Here is a 16,715-nt window from a genome sequence, read left to right as displayed (position 1 = left end):
TTGTTTTCGTGCCAAAGCAACCCATCTCTAATCTGTAGTTCTGGCCCAACGGAAGATGCCAGACCTGCGGAGGCTTGCTTAATTTGTGAGAGCAGATTTCCCTGAAGCAGAAGAAAATTCCCCGGAGACAGGATAGTGTCTGGAGGTGAAATTTCTTGGAGTTTGTAGAACATCCGGGATAGGGCATCAGGTTTAGTGTTTTTGGAACCAGGGCGATAAGTGACGTGAAAGGAAAACCTGGAGAAGAAGAGGGCCCACCTGGCTTGTCGTGGCTTCAGTCTTTTTGCCGATCTCAGATACTCTAGGTTCTTATGATCCGTAAAAATTAGGACTGGATGTGCGGCTCCTTCCAGAAGGTAGAGCCATTCTTCTAATGTAGTTTTTATTGCTAACAACTCTCCTACATCATAATTTCTCTCTGCCGCTGACAACTTGCGGGAGAAGAATGACACCGGGTGCAGTAGGGCCCTGGTTCTTTGTCTTTGGGACAGCACTGCTCCCACAGTAATTTCAGATGCGTCTACTTCAAGTACAAATGGCAGAGAGGAATCTGGATGTTTTAATACGGAAGCAGAAGTGAAGAGACCTTTGAGGGTCTCAAAGGCCTCTTGGGCTTCAGAAGACTAGTGGAAACGTGTTCCCTGTTTGGTTAACTGGGTAATTGGAGTGATAATGGCTGAGAACCCTTTAATAAATTTCCGATAGAAATTGGTGAATCCAACGAATCGGATTCCCTTCTTGTCTGTTGGGACCGGCCAATCCAATATTGCAGTAATTTTCTGAGGGTCCATTTTAATGCCCTTACTGGAGATGATTAACCCCAAAAATTGTATACTTTCCTGTTCAAACTCACACTTTTCTGTCTTCGCATATAAGCCATGCTGTCGAAGCCGAGCCAACACACTTTTGACGTGCCTGCGGTGAGATTCAAGGGAAAAAGAAAATATTAGTATATCGTCCAGGTAGATGATGACAAACAGATCTAAAAAGTCCCGTAAAACATCATTGATGAAATACTGGAATGTGGCGGGAGCATTACAGACCCCAAAGGGTATCACCAGGTATTCAAAATGCTCATAGCGGGTACGAAAAGCAGTTTTCCATTCGTCTCTGTCCCTGATACGGACCAAATGGTAGGCTCCACGGAGGTCAAGTTTAGTGAACACGGTGGCAGTTCCAAGTCTTTGAAATAGTTCTGGTACCAGGGTTAGAGGATAGCATTTTTTTACTGTAATTTTATTTAATTTGCGGTAGTCCACGCATGGTCGAAGGGTATGGTCCTTTTTCTGTACAAAAAAGATGCCCGCGCCTGCTGGGGATGTGGACGGGCGAATGAAGCCTCTCTTTTTTTTAACAATCTTTATTTATCAAAACATTTTTTACCACAAGTCAGAAAAAGGAAACTTGTACACATCCAAGACATAAGATAATTCTATACTTCTTCATCAAAGCACTAGTTTAAGTTTCTTTTTCCTTTTAATTAATTACAAAATTGATTCAAGGATGTGCAGCCCCTCTTTTAAGCCTACCCCCCACCCTCCGTCCTCCCTCTTTACTCAATCATCCCCATTCACACTAACCACAGAAAAAAAAAAAAAAGGGTTCTCTCCTATTATTTTCCATTAGGATTCTTTATTGTCCTCAAAAGCCCCGAAGAGGCTCTGAACTCTTCCCATTTAGCCCATGTGTTAAATATTTGTACCTTCAACCCCTCCTCTATCGCCATTTTTTCCTCCAGGGCACGCATCCCCGCCATCTCACACTCCCATTCTACTAAAGAGGGCACACATGTGCTCTTCCATTTTCTTGCTATGATGGTTCGTGCCGCTGTCAGAAAGTATTTCAATATTCCCCTTTTTATCTTTTTCACTGATCCTGGGATCATAGATAGTATCGCTACTTGTATTTCTGGATATAGATCGGTCCCGGTCATAGCTCTATATATCTCAAATACTTTCTGCTAGAGTGGTTGGATATTCGAGCAATAATACCAAATATGTGACATTGTACCCTGAGCTTTATGACATCTCCAACAGGTATCCTCATTGTCAGGGTTCATTTTATGTAAGTCAACAGGACACCTGTACCATCTGGCTAGGATTTTGTAATTTCTTTCCTGATGTTTGGCGGATATCGAAAGTTTATGGGTTACTATGATTGCCTTTTCCCATGTTTATCTGGGGATTTCTATCCCTATCTCTGATTCCCATTTCTTAATGTATGGTAACTCCTGTCCCTTATTTTCTGAATTCAGATATTTATAAATTTTAGAAAGGACATGGGTGGGTCTGTGTTCTTGCAAAAAAATTTTTTCTAAAATTGTCTAGGGCCTATCTATTACCGACTCCTTTATTAAAGATGTGATGTACTGTTGGAGCATCCCATACTGCATCCATTTTGTTTTATGTTCTACACCCAACTTTTCCAGTGGAAGGAGTCTATTCGCTTCCATTGTTTCCACCAACCTGGTATCGTCACATCTCCTCCACTTAAGAAATGTTTTAGATTCAAGTGCCAGTGGAAATTCTGGATTACTAAATAGTGGAGTCATAGGTCCTCTACCAGTAGATCCGATCCCTCTCTTTATCATAATGTCCCATACCTTTAATGTTGATACCACCAAAGAGGGCATTTCGCCATCCGGTGGTCTTTGTTCTCTTTTTATCCAGGGTAATGATTTTAATTTTAGGGCCGTGATCTTTTCTTCGAGCTTCACCAATTGTTTGTTGTCCCTATTGTGGAACCAATCCACTATTCTTGTTATCAGTATTGCTCTCAGGTACATGTCTATATCTGGAAGAGCAAGGCCCCCATCTCTCTTAGTTTTTTTCAACACTGCTCTATTAATTCTGGGGGTCTTGCCTCCCCAGATAAATTTTCCTATTAACTTATGTAGTTTTTTTCAGGGTATTTGTTAAGGGAAAAATGGGTATCGCTTGTAGGGTATATAATATTTTAGGTAGTATATCCATTTTTACTATATGATTTTACCAAATAATGAAAGGCTGTGGACATAAATAGGAGTTAAGACGATTCTCCCAATCCCTAATTATAACCAAATACCACGAAAGTTGAGATTCTTTCAAGAGACTGGGATTTTTGTAGGGAGATAATAAGTCTATTTTCCAGTAGGTATCAACAAGTGAGATAGTTAAAATATAATTTTTATTTAATTGTAATAAAAAAGAAGAGTATACAAAACAGATATAAATATATATACACAAGTATGACCATCCAGTATTGTGTTCAAATTTCATTCGTGCCTGTCAGCCAACATGTTTCGCAAAAAACTAATTGCTTCATCAGGGCATAGATCGGCATCATTGGTTCTTTTGAACTATATAAACAACAGATAAATATACTACAGTTATATGGCGGTCATACATATTTATGCAACCAAATACAGTAAAACATATATATATAATAATTGATCAAAACATTTAGTCTGGTAGTCTCACCTACTGGTGCAAGTCCAAAATTTAAAGCACACACCACCATTGCCAGGCATCGTCCACTGTACCAACTGGTGCAAAAAATCCAAGGGTGCCAGATCCCAACCGGATAATACCAATAGAGGAACTGGACCACACAGTAGCAGGACAAGAGTCTAGTAAAATATGTAAGAAACAAAAGGGAAAATAAATAAACCACTAGGCTTTCTAGTCCAGAAAGACAACATATATGATTAATCTATGCCATAAGATAGTCAGTACAATATATACTCAAACTCGTTATACTGAAGCACAACGTAGATGAGTAAGATATAGTAATGGCCGTATATGCTAGGAAATAAATCTCAATATGGGAGGCTAGTAGCTATATTCAAATGTGAGGTTTAAGTCAGTGTATAATATACTTAATGACCATATAAACGTAAGCCTAATCACATAGTCCCTAAATGATTATAGGTAACTGGGTGGGAGAGTCAATATTAAATTGCAAGCTGTACAAAGATGGCGAGATTGAATGGGACCATATAGCGCGATATAGTTCCATATGCACCAATGCAGACCCCAAGGCCCTATATGGTAGCGTTGCTAACCGGTATACAGGAGTTAACAAACAAACGGCCAATGAGTCTTCCCTAAAGCAAACCAATACCCTCCTTCCCCCAAAAACATGGGAAACAAATAGTGCATGTAGTCCCACAAAAATAAGGGTGCCTTCCCAAATGGTCATAGAGATCAAGCATAGAGTTACCTGCAAAGCCTAAAGAATTGTAGCTCCTCATACAACAAGGACTCCTCCTGTCAGTAAAGATGGGTTGAGGCCGAGTGTGTCTGTAAGACAACACAGCGGCGCTTCCATCTTATGTGTGGTCCCACCGGAAGTGAACAGGTCAGGGATGACCTCCGGCATTACTTCCGGTCCGGACGTCCCTGCATATGATGCGCGCACACCTCGCCGAGCAGACGCACACGTCACCACTACTGGCGGATGCGCGCGCACTGCCCACACTACGCGAACGGAGTAAGGGCATGTGGGGCGGACATGAAGGACTCCGCCCCCTTACGCAGGGACGTCCGAGTCCCCCTATCTATGGTAATAACAACAGTATGGCACCCGACTCGTCCAGCATGGGGGGAGGCTTGATTACATGGTCCCGCAAACGACTCTGTACATTTATATTTTAAATGCAATGGTTATAATTATAAATAAATAAAAAACTAAATGTTTTAAACGTTTTAAACATGATAGAAACCCATACAGGGATCTTTCCCCTAAAGACCAAACAGGTATGCATGGGTATAAATAACTCAACAGAGTAAATACATATATATTGCAGCAACCATTCTATTTGACAAGATGGAATTAATGGAGAAGAGGAGGTAAGAAACCTGATAGGGCAATGTCCCCTGATTAGTTATCCATATATCATAGCCCCCCTAGAAAAAATACAGAAAGTTGAGCCAGACAGGGGGTATAGATTCATTTGGAATATTCATTCAAAAGGCCTGTATTTTAAATTTTAAAGAAAGCGAGGACATCAGGAAAAAAAAAAAAAGGGGGGAAGAGGTTCCCAGCTAAGGCTCCCAACCATGTATTACAAAAATGGTTTATATGAAAGTGCTGTATTAAGGCCAGGTAGATGAGTGGCCTGCTGGCCAAAAATCCATCTAGCTTCTCTCTGGAGTATTCGTTTGTCCACATTCCCTCCCCTCTCGAAGTCAGATATGACCTCCAGAGCAAAGAAGGAGATGAAGCTAGGATCAAAACTATGATGGAGGCCAATGTGCTTACAGATAGGGGTGTATAGCAGTCCGGCATCCAGATTGTATAAATGATCCTGAATCCTTTTAGCGAAGGGACGTTTGGTTTTACCAATATAGAAGGCGCCGCGACGGCACGTGGCGGGGCCATTGCGTTGGGAGGGGGCATCCTATGCCTTCTCTAATCCACGGGCAAAATTTGCAGTGTCCACATCTATAAGTGCCGTTGCCGCCCTCCGCCCCCAGTAAGGATGTTGTAGGCTGTAGATGACTATGTACTAAGGTGTCTCTAATGGACCGTGACTTTCTATATGTGATCTGTGGCACATTAGCTACATATTTAGAAACTATCGGATCCTCCGAGAGGAAATGCCAGTTTTCATTGATGAGATTCCGGATCGACTGTTGATGGGTCGTGAAAGTGGTGATAAGTTTGGTAGTAGGATGGGAGTCACATACTTTCTGTTTGAATATGAGAGTATCACGTGTGTTTGATTTTGTCCGTTTGTAGGCCCTTTTGAGGATTTTCTTGCTATAGTAACAAGTAGCCTCCTGTAAAGGGCCTTTGCTTCTCTTTCGAAGTCTTCATTTCCCACACAATTCCGCCGCAGCCGCAAATATTGGCTGTAAGGTATACTATGTACAAGCGTACAGGGGTGAGAGCTAGAGAAGTGCAATATGGTGTTCCCGGCAGTCTCCTTCCTATATAATGTGCTGAAGACAGAGCCATCTTCTTTGAGGACAAGGCGCAGATCCAAAAACGGGATGGAGATTGCATCCGATTGAATCGTAAACTTTAAATTGAAGTTATTCTGGGACAGAAATTCCATAAAATCCGACAACAGGTTTGTAGAACCTGTCCAAATAAGGAGGACATCATCGATGCATCTCCGCCAAAGAAGAATGTGGCGGAGATACATCGAAGCCCCTTCACTGGAGAAGAGAGTGCGTTCCCATCCCCCCAGGTACAGGTTGGCATACGATGGGGCACAAGAAGTCCCCATCGCTACCCCCTGTACCTGGAGGTAGGTAACGCCATTAAACAAAAACATATTGTTGGTTAAAATACGTTCCAGTAGTAGGATAATAAATTGGCCTAGTTCCCAGCTATTGGTGTCTCTTTCTCTCAGGAATTCCGAAACTACCTCTATACCCTTGGTGTGTGGGATGCTTGAATAAAGAGCCTCTATGTCAATTGCTGCCAAGATTGCTCCTTGAGGTATAGTGAGTCCTTCCAGGATTTTAAGTAGGTCTAATGTATCCTTAAGGTATGAGGGTAAGCTTGTGACATGTGGACGTAGATAACCATCTACGTATTGGCTGGCAGTCTGGGTATGGCTGCCTATCCCAGATATAATTGGATGTGCAGGGGGGTTCACGATGTTCTTGTGAACTTTGGGTAATGAGTAAAAAGTTGGCGTAATTGGCCATTTTACTTCCAAGAACTCCCGGGTGTCTTTGTCAATCAGACCCTGTTGGTATGCTTGATCGATGATGGTCAGATAATTAGATCTTGCCTCAATGAGCTTCTGAGCTGGGACTTGCTGATACCATTCCTGGTTATTGAGTATGTGTAGACACATGTTAATATAGTCCTCCCTATTCATCAACACCACATTACCTCCTTTGTCGGATGGTTTGATTACTAGGTCTTCCTTCTCCATAAGATTTTTTAGAGCTGATTGTTGTGCCAATGATAAATTGTTGATGGTACGCTTAGGAAATTGCATCCCTTCAATTTGCTTAGTAGTTTGTTTCAAAAACGCCCATACCGCTGGGCATGTTTGAAGATTCGGAAACTTTTGAGATTTTGCCTTGAATTTCAATGGTACAATGGGAGTTGCTGTAATTACTTCTTCCTCCTTGTATGATGAGTCTTGGGAATCTGCATATCCTTCGTTCTCATCCAGTAATTGGATCAACATTTTTAAGGCCCTAAAGTCTTGTACTTTGAAACCTTTGTATAGGTCTTCTTCCCTTTTTACCCCCTTGCCTCTATCGGTGTCAAAAATGTACTTATATGTTAGGTTTCTTGCAAAGATATGCAAATCTTTAACTAAGGTGAATTTGTCTATATGCTGTGAGGGACAAAAGCTGAGCCCTAATCTCAGTACCTCCAATTCTACCAATGTGGGCTGATATGATGAGAGGTTAATAATGTCTAATCCCGATTTGTTACATTCTGTTTGATTACAAATGGATCCATTTTCCCAGTCCGTTGTGTCATTGGAGTGGCCGGGGGGTTGGAGACATGGCCTAAAGGGGCTGATCCTGTGTTGGGACCACGTCCTTGGTTGGATTTTGGTACGGCTCCCATTTCTCTTGGGGGTGCTACATCATTTTCCGGTGCAACCCCAAACATAGGGAGAGATGTAATCGTTCCTGTAAATGAATCATTGTGAGCCCCCTCTCCTAGGTCTGAGTAGGAGCCATTTTGTAGATGTCTGGAAGGAGAGATAATACGCTTTTTACTATTGCCTCCATGGTTTCGATGTTCATTATTATTTCCTCGTTTTGGTAGACATCCCCTACCATGTGATCCTCGTGAGGACTTGGGAGGTGGTTTATAGGATGAAACAGATGATGAGGCTGATACTTCAGAATCAGATCTATATGGGGTTTCAAAATTCTTGTTTGTCCGGAATTGTCTCTCCTGTCTGTTATTTTGGCCTCTAGGCCATCGATATGCGTACCCTCCTGAGAAGGCCAATTTATCTTTATAAAATTTCGTGTCCTTCTTAGTAACAATATTTTTATTGTAATTCTCTAAATATTGTATTAGATCATTTTCTCTCTTTTTGAAATCTGCACTTGTAGCTAGTTGGTGTCCACTTGCTTTAAGTGATTCAATTTCTTTATCCAAGTCATTTAACTCTTTGTTATATTTAGTTTTTTGCATCGAAATCAAATTTGCAGAGCATCTATTAAGGTTTTGTTCCCATTCCTCTTTGAAGACTGGATCAGTCATTTCAAAGGAGGGAAAGACCTGTATTCTCAATCCTTGGGGGCTGATCTTTTCTCTTAGATAACGATCTAAAAAACGAATATGCCAACCTAAATTGGACTTTTTTTCCATAAGTCTTTTAAGTTTCAGGAAAAAAATATCCAAATTGATCTCAGTTTGTGTATGGAAAGTACATGTGCTCTGTATGTTGTCCAAGAACTGATCCCAATTTGGTCCCAGAAATTGTGACATTGTACCGATAGATATTCTAGTTTATAGAGAGGGGAATATAATGGTTGGAGGCCCACAGGGGAGAGAAGAAAGAAAGAAAAGGGGGAGACCCACACAGATTGTCAAATCCAGAAAGGGATACAACATGTATCAAACAAAGTTATATCAAAAATTCAAAATAATTGCGGTCATAAATTAGAAAATGCCTATGAATGTCCAGAACCAACAAAAGCGGGTTTTACACCCAATTCTAATATGATTTTACCAAATAATGAAAGGCTGTGGACATAAATAGGAGTTAAGACAATTCTCCCAATCCCTAATTATAACCAAATACCACGAAAGTTGAGATAATTTCAATAGACTGGGATTTTTGTAGGGAGATAATAAGTCTATTTTCCAGTAGGTATCAACAAGTGAGATAGTTAAAATATCATTTTTATTTAATTGTAATAAAAAAGAAGAGTATACAAAACAGATATAAATATATATACACAAGTATGACCATCCAGTATTGTGTTCAAATTTCATTCGTGCCTGTCAGCCAACATGTTTCGCAAAAAACTAATTGCTTCATCAGGGCATAGATCGGCATCATTGGTTCTTTTGAACTATATAAACAACAGATAAATATACTACAGTTATATGGCGGTCATACATATTTATGCAACCAAATACAGTAAAACATATATATATAATAATTGATCAAAACATTTAATCTGGTAGTCTCACCTACTGGTGCAAGTCTAAAATTTAAAGCACACTCCACCATTGCCAGGCATCGTCCACTGTACCAACTGGTGCAAAAAATCCAAGGGTGCCAGATCCCAACCAGATAATACCAATAGAGGAACTGGACCACACAGTAGCAGGACAAGAGTCTAGTAAAATATGTAAGAAACAAAAGGGAAAATAAATAAACCACTAGGCTTCCTAGTCCAGAAAGACAACATATATGATTAATCTATGCTATAAGATAGTCAGTACAAAGCACAACGTAGATGAGTGAGATATAGTAATGGCCGTATATGCTAGGAAATAAATCTCAATATGGGAGGCTAGTAGCTATATTCAAATGTGAGGTTTAAGTCAGTGTATAATATACTTAATTCTGGGGGTCTTGCCTCCCCAGATAAATTTTCCTATTAACTTATGTAGTTTTTTCAGGGTATTTGTTAAGGGAAAAATGGGTATCGCTTGTAGGGTATATAATATTTTAGGTATTATATCCATTTTTACTATACTTATTCTACCCATCCAGGAAAACATACCTTTTTCATATTGTTGTAACGTTCTCATGGTTTTCTGCACCATCGGGGCATAATTATATTCCTGTAATTTGTCGAAATCAGTGGGGATATATGTACCTAAGTATTTAATTGCATTAACCTGCCATTTAAAGGAAAAATCCTTTTTAAGGAGTTCCACCATAGTGATTGGCAAATTGATGTTTAGGGCTTCGGATTTATTATAGTTTACCTTAAAGTTACTTAGTACGCCAAATCGTTTAAATTCAGATATCAAGTTTGGTAATGATATCAAGGGATTTGTGATATATAGCAAGATATCATCTGCGTATACTGACATCTTGTACTCCACATCTCCCACCTTGATTCCTTGTATATCCTTATTTTCTCGAACTGCTATTAATAGATGCTCCATCACTAATACATATAGTAATGGGGATAACGGGCAACCCTGTCGGGTTCCGTTTGTTATAGGAACTACCTCTGATAGATCACCATTCGCCTGAATCTTAGCTGTTGGGCTTTGATATAAGGCCAATATTTTATCCATAAGTACAGGGCCCAGGCCCCATTGAACCAAGGTCTCTCTAAGGAAGTTCCATCCTACCCAGTCAAAAGCTTTCTCAGCATCAATTGCCAGTAGACAGGATGGGATGGAACTTCTCTGTGCGTACTCCACTAATGTAAGTGTTTTTAGAGTGTTGTCTCTAGCCTCTCTTCCCTTTATAAAACCCACCTGATCTAGGTGTATATGTGCAGGTATAATAGGGGTGAGTCTATTGGCAATAATTTTAGAGTACAATCTTAAATCAATATTTGTCAGGGAAATTGGTCTATAGTTTCCACATAGAGTATGATCCTTCTCTGGCTTGGGTATAAGTGAAATATAAGCTTGTAAACTTTGTGGGACAAAAGGCACTGATGTAGATACTGCATTAAAGGTTCGCTTCAAAATGGGGATAAGTTCTTCTTTGAATGTTCTATAGAATCTTGGGGTAAAGCCATCAGGTCCTGGGCTTTTCCCAGGTACTAATGTGTCAATTACTTGTTGTATCTCAGTCTCCGAGAAATCCTGCTCTAATTGTACCGTTTCTGTACAGGAAGTGCAGTTTCTCTTACATATTGAAAAATACTTTGTTGAAATCCCTCCGGGTCCCTTTTTATGCCGTCATTAGGTATGTTATATAATTTCGTATAAAAGGTCTGAAACTCCTTTAGTATCTCTTTTGGGTCATATCTCATATTGCCTTTTTCTGACTTGATCTTGACAATAGGCATTATACTGCCCCGATGGCACAAAGCCCTTGCAAGAAGTTTACCTGGTTTATTACCCTGATGATAATATAAGGAACAGTTGCTACCTCTTATACGTAGTGTTTGCTCGTTTATCAATGTTTTAAATTCTGTTTTCCTGTCCGTTAATTCCATTAATATTTCACGTGTTGGATTTTGTTTAGGTTGGGTTTCTATTTTGGGTATTTCTTTTAATAGTTGAGTCGTTCTATTGCTTTTTAGTTTTTTCAGTCTGGCCCCATGTTTTATAAAAAACCCTTGAATTACACATTTTAATGCTTCCCACTGGTTCGGCAGAGATGTGGTATCTTTTATATGATCATGTAAGAAGTCTGTTATTGCCTTCCTAATTTCTGACACACAATTCTCATCATATAGCAGATTATCATTAAGCTTCCAGTTGCCCCTACTACTTTTACTCTTAAGTGGGTCTATTACCAAAAATACTGGTGCGGGATCTGACCATAACGAGCTACCTATCTCGGTCGATAAAGTTATCTCCATCCCCATCTGGTTTATCAAGAAGAAGTCCGGTCTATGATAAGTCCCATGAACTTTTGAGTGAAACGTAAAATCTTTTTCCGTTGGATGTAAAACTCTCCAGATATCAGTTAATTGATATTTTGCCATTGTTTCTAAAAAAAGTTTTTTCTCCCTACTTGACTGTGCTACTGAAGGTGCTGTAGAATCCTTCTCCTTGTCTAATACAAAGTTAAAGTCTCCCCCAATTATTGTTATTCCCTCCACCTTTTCCATAAGCTCCTTCAGTATTTGTGTTCCTACTTTATGCTGATTTTGATTAGGTAGGTATATATTGATAAAAGTATATTTTTTACCAAATATAATAAGTTTGAGTAATATTGCTCTTCCATCCCTATTGCGCCATTCTTCCAGCACTTGGTGTGGTATTGTCTTATGTATGGCAATAGAGACGCCTTTTGATTTTGAGTACATAAAGGAGTCATGATACCATGTAGTGTAGAATCTATTTTGTAGATTAGGGACATGGTCCGTGCGGAAATGCCTCCCCTGAAAAAATATCACCCCAACTTTTTGTTTATGGAGAGAATACAGAACCTGAGACCTTTTTGTTGCTGAGTTAAGACCTCTTATATTGTACGAGCAGATTTTCATGATTCAGAATCCGAAGGGAAAGAGAAAAAAAAAAAAAACCCACACACACTCACACTCAACACCTGAATTACCCTAAACTATTTGACTTATAAAAAATCTGTCTTACTAACTAAAGTAAGTTCCCTATGAAGGGATAAGCGGACACCGACGTCCAAGGTCCACCGCTCTATCGGTGGCGCACGCTGCATTTTTAAAGTTTATTTTCTTTTTCCTTTATTTCACCTTCTCCCCCATCTCTCCCCGCTCTCCAATCTCTATAACCTCCTTCTGAGCTAGCAGAGAGAAATGAAGGAGATAAAGGATGAAAGGGGGGCGCGAGAGTGGTCTCCCCAACCATAAAAATCTTAAAACTTATATAAATCATATATTTATATGCTCCTCTCCATCCTACCCCGCCGCGAGGGAAAATTCTCTCCATCACCGCGGGGGGGGATACAGAGGCACAGCACAAAGGGAGAGGGAGAGGGGAGAGAGAGGAGGAGAGAGGAGAAAAAAAAAAAAGGGAGTTCTCCCCACCTCCCTCCTCCTCGATTCCCTATTACCGTGTACATAGTGATAATATCCTATAAAATAATACTAACATCCTACTAAATACCCTATTTGTGCAAAAAAAAAAAAAAGAAACCCCCCCTCCCTCCCCTTCAATTCCTTAATTCCCCCAACCCACTTAGTGTCATAGCTTACAATCCCTACTATTGTAAAACATAATAACGTGTTACATAGTGCTAATATCCTTCGCAAGATAATGCTAACATCCTGCTAAATACCATATTTGTGCAGAAAAAAAAAAAAATTGTTTCCCCCAACCCCCTTATTGTCATATCTTACAATCTCTACTGTTATATAACATAATAATGTGCTGACATGTGCTGACATCCTACTAATTACCAAAAAAAAAAAAAAAAAAAGGGAAACCCCCCTCCGCCCTCCCCTCCCCCCTCCTCATGCTTCCCCCAACCCCCTTAGTGTCATATCTTAGAATCTCTACTATTATATAACATAATAACGTGTTTCATAGTGCTAATATCCTTCACAAAATAGTGCTAACATCCGACTAATTACCATATGTGTGAAAAAAAAAAAAAAACACCTTATTGAATTTAAAAATCCCATTACATCATTTGAACACATGTCACACCCGCTTGGTCCGTACCCTCGTGTAATTCATGTTGACCAGGATAAATTAGTGTATTGTCCAGTTACGTCTATAACCTATATTGTGAAAAAAAAAAAAAACCCTACTATACATTCCCCCCCCCCTCATAAACTTTTATTATACCTACTTCTTAATCAGTGAGCTATTAATTATTCCTGACTCATCCTCTCCCATCCCCCCCCCCCCCCCCCCAGATTGCTCTTCAAAACTTTCTAGGTAGTTTCATATAAGAAATGGGCCAGTCCAGCAGTTCTGTATCTGACAGTTTAAGAGTTGCCAAGAACTATGGTAAGTCTTCCAAATCGCTGAATGTTGCCGTCGATTCCTCTCTTTGAGTCTGTAGCTGGAATGGAAATTTCCATCTATATTGCAGATTGTTCTTTCTAAGTTGTTCCACTAGAGGTTTTAGAGCTCTCCTCCGATCCAATGTATATTTCGATAGGTCTTGGAAGAGTAGTAATGGATCTCCCTCATGCTGGATATTTTTTTTTTTGACGTGCTGCTAGCATGATTCGATCTTTTATATGCGCATAGTGCATCTTACATATGACATCCCGCGGTCTACTAGGGTCTAATCTTCTTATTCCCACTACCCTGTGTGCACGGTCTATTATCAGATCTTTTACGTCCATATCCTGTATTATTTCCTGAAAGATTTTTTGTAATGTTGTTATAAGGTCCTTGGGATTCACTTCTTCCTTTAGACCTCTGATTCTTATATTGGATCTTCTACTTCTATTTTCCTGTTCGTCTAGGCTATTTATTAGTTGATTTATTTGATTCCCTTGTTTTTTACCTTTTCTTTTATCTTCGCTAGTTCTTGTTCTGTTTTTGATACTCTGTTGTCTAATTTAGCCGTTTTTTCTTGTATATCTTTTGTGGATATCTTGAGATCTTGAATCTCTATTTTATATGTTTCCTCCAATCTGTGTACGTATTGGTCCATATCTGCTCTGGTTGGGAGAGATTGAATATATGTCCTCATATCCCATTTTTCCTTATCCTCTTCCCTTTGTTCATTTAATGAGCCTGTTGTATCCATTGGTGAGCTATTTCTAGGATGGTCCATTATCTCTTCCCCTGATGATCTGGATGTTACCGATATTTTCGCAATATTTGAAATTTCCTGTGATGTATGTAAAGCTTGGATTGTCCGGGGCGATTGCAGTTGCAATTGTTGAAAAATCTCTTTTATATCCGCTGTCTGAGTAGATTGAGCCCCTGTAGGGTTTTTATTTTTACTTTCTATTTTATCTTTCTTGTTGTTTTGAGGCTGAGGCGTTTTATTTCCTTTCTTGGGTGCCATCTTTTTATTAGGGCTTCTGTCTCCACTTTTTTCTTTCCTTTCTCCTTTTGCCTCTTTTTTCTTTTCTTCTCTCCCCTACCTACCACTTTTACTCTTTCTGCTCCTTTTTAGATAAACAGACTAATTATCCAGGTTTTACTTTAGACCATTAGACCTTTTTTGTATATTACACTTAGACCCTTGATTAATGCTGGGGAGATAAATGGGTATTATTTATGTAGTATCTCTTCCACATGTAATGAGTTATCCGCTTCAAATAAACTCTATATGTCCCATAGATGTTTATGCTTACACAGAGCCCTTTTATCTTCTCAGTAAGACACTTTCAAGAAAGTTTAAAAATTATAGCATTTTGCAGTTACTTATACAGTCTTATGCAGTCTTATGCAGTCTTATGCAGTCTATGCAGTTTATGCTATAGCTCTACATGTCTTCCATAGACATACCTGGTATAGAGGTTATTGATTTCCTTTCTCGTTTGGTATGCCGTTTGTACAGCTGAAGTTTCACTATGTGAGCTCTGAAGCCTGAACGCCGGGAGATCACCTGATGTTTCCAATCCCTTCCCAAGAACCTCCACCGAAGTGTGCATCCTCCCAGCGAGCCGCCCCTGCCGCCTGTGTATTCAGACAGACAGGTACTCCCTCACGGCTTTGCGCTGTCTCCTGGTTCCGTTTACCGTTCCCAGCACCCGACAGGTACCGATCCTTCCTTAATCTCCCGGATCTATTGGCGTCTCCTCACAACCCTGTATCGGTCATGGCTCGCTTGTGGCTCAGTCTCTTACTAGAGATATCCTCTGTCACACCACCAAGGCATGTAGGCATGTAGGCATATGTATCAGCCAGCATAGGCCCTCCTTCTCAGCAGCGTCTACAGCATCTGCAGCATGTCTGCCCCTCGATCTCCCTAAGCAGCCATCTTGGGCGTCAGCTCCTCCTACCTTCGACCTGAAGCCTCTCTTTAAGTTCTCGTCAATATATTCCTTTAATGCCCCTTGTTCTATCTTGGTCAGGGGAAAAATCCTTCCGAACGGGATCTCAGCTCTGGGGAGCAGCTCGAAAGGGCAGTCATAGGCCCGGTGGGGTGGTAAAGTCTCTGCCCCTTGTTTACTAAATACGTCTCAAAAGTCGTGGAAAGGTTCTGGAATAGACTGACGTATACTGGTTTCTGTGTCCAGGCATAGTAAGGTAGTGGCCCTATGAGAGTCTTGGGACCCGCAAAACTGTTAACAATAGGGAGAAGAAAAGGTAACCTCTCCTGTGGCCCAGTTAATGTCAGGGTTGTGCGCTTGTAACCAAGGTATATAGAGAACAAGGGTGAAGCAATAATGTCCATGCCCAGCAACTCTTGGTGAGAATCTCAAAAGAGAGATCCTAGTACTAAAGTACCTAGTATACAGGGTGACTCTGTAGGTACTTATTGGTTACTTGTGCCAGCGTCCCCGATAGTGTATTTAGGAGCATCAAAAGGACTAAAAAGATGGGACTTTTAAGGCACAATTGTAATGGACTACAAAAAGTATATAAAAAAATTGAATTTTATTCATAACATACAGAGAACATGGGGAGTAGACATGGACATTTAAAAACACATCAAATATAGACATACAACATCTGTAATAACACCATTGAGGGTCCTATCCTGCAGTCTCCTAAATGATTCTAATACTCATAACAGTGCAATATATTCCAGGTAAAAGAAAAGGGTAGACTTCCCCTAGAGAGTTGGAAATTGAAGGGGCACTGCAGGTCTGGTATTCCAAAATGGTGTATTCTCCAATTGCTCTACATGTTTCACGTTGACAAAGAACGCTTCTTCAGGAGCTAGAGGTTCTAATAGAAAATACATATAAACAGAGGAAAAAATATATCAAGATCACAAACAATTGAGGTTGTTCTCAGTAGATATACTGTAAAAAACACAGTACAAGTAGCCACTTTATTGGAAAAGATAGGGAAAAAGCCGACCCCTAATGGCGAGGCACGGCAGGGGCCCTATAAAAGATTAGGGTTTCACATGGAAGGGCAGCCCTGACCAGCGGTCCAGGACAGCCCAAACATAAGGAAGTCTATAAAAGCATCAGGTATCATAATTGAAATTAATGGTTAAAATTTGGGCTGATGGGTTAATAAATAAATAAAGGATGACAAAAGTACGTGGTTTGCGGAATGGGTGATTGACCGCAAAGCTG

The 16,715-nt window shown here is 40.1% G+C and overlaps 1 protein-coding gene across 2 annotated transcripts; it reads right to left on the bottom strand.

Annotated features, from left to right (window-relative positions):
• Positions 1–3,148: 3,148 nt before the first annotated feature.
• LOC141103298 (uncharacterized) lies at positions 3,149–12,944 on the bottom strand. 2 transcript variants are annotated; one of them, XR_012235291.1, is made up of 3 exons: positions 9,118–12,944; positions 3,459–8,996; positions 3,149–3,337 (listed from the first exon to the last, which is right to left on the bottom strand). XR_012235291.1 is itself a non-coding variant. In XM_073592726.1 (2 exons), exon 2 carries the CDS (start codon positions 7,133–7,135, stop codon positions 5,558–5,560), a length of 1,578 nt encoding a protein of 525 aa, XP_073448827.1. In that variant the 5' UTR covers positions 7,136–8,996; positions 9,118–12,944; the 3' UTR covers positions 3,149–5,557. The 2 variants fall into 2 exon arrangements, 1 of the variants encoding a protein (XP_073448827.1); XM_073592726.1 differs by having other exon boundaries at positions 3,149–8,996.
• Positions 12,945–16,715: the final 3,771 nt, after the last annotated feature.

Source organism: Aquarana catesbeiana, linkage group LG07 (genome assembly GCF_042186555.1).
Source record: "Aquarana catesbeiana isolate 2022-GZ linkage group LG07, ASM4218655v1, whole genome shotgun sequence".
NCBI classification, from domain to species: Eukaryota; Metazoa; Chordata; class Amphibia; order Anura; family Ranidae; genus Aquarana; species Aquarana catesbeiana.
The sequence above is the reverse complement of the archived record's forward strand: the minus strand, read 5'-3'. Positions and strand labels throughout refer to the sequence as shown.

Coding starts and splice junctions, on each gene's coding strand:
- LOC141103298 (XM_073592726.1), bottom strand. CDS start 7,135: ATGTTGATCCAATTACTGGATGAGAACGAAGGATATGCAGATTCCCAA.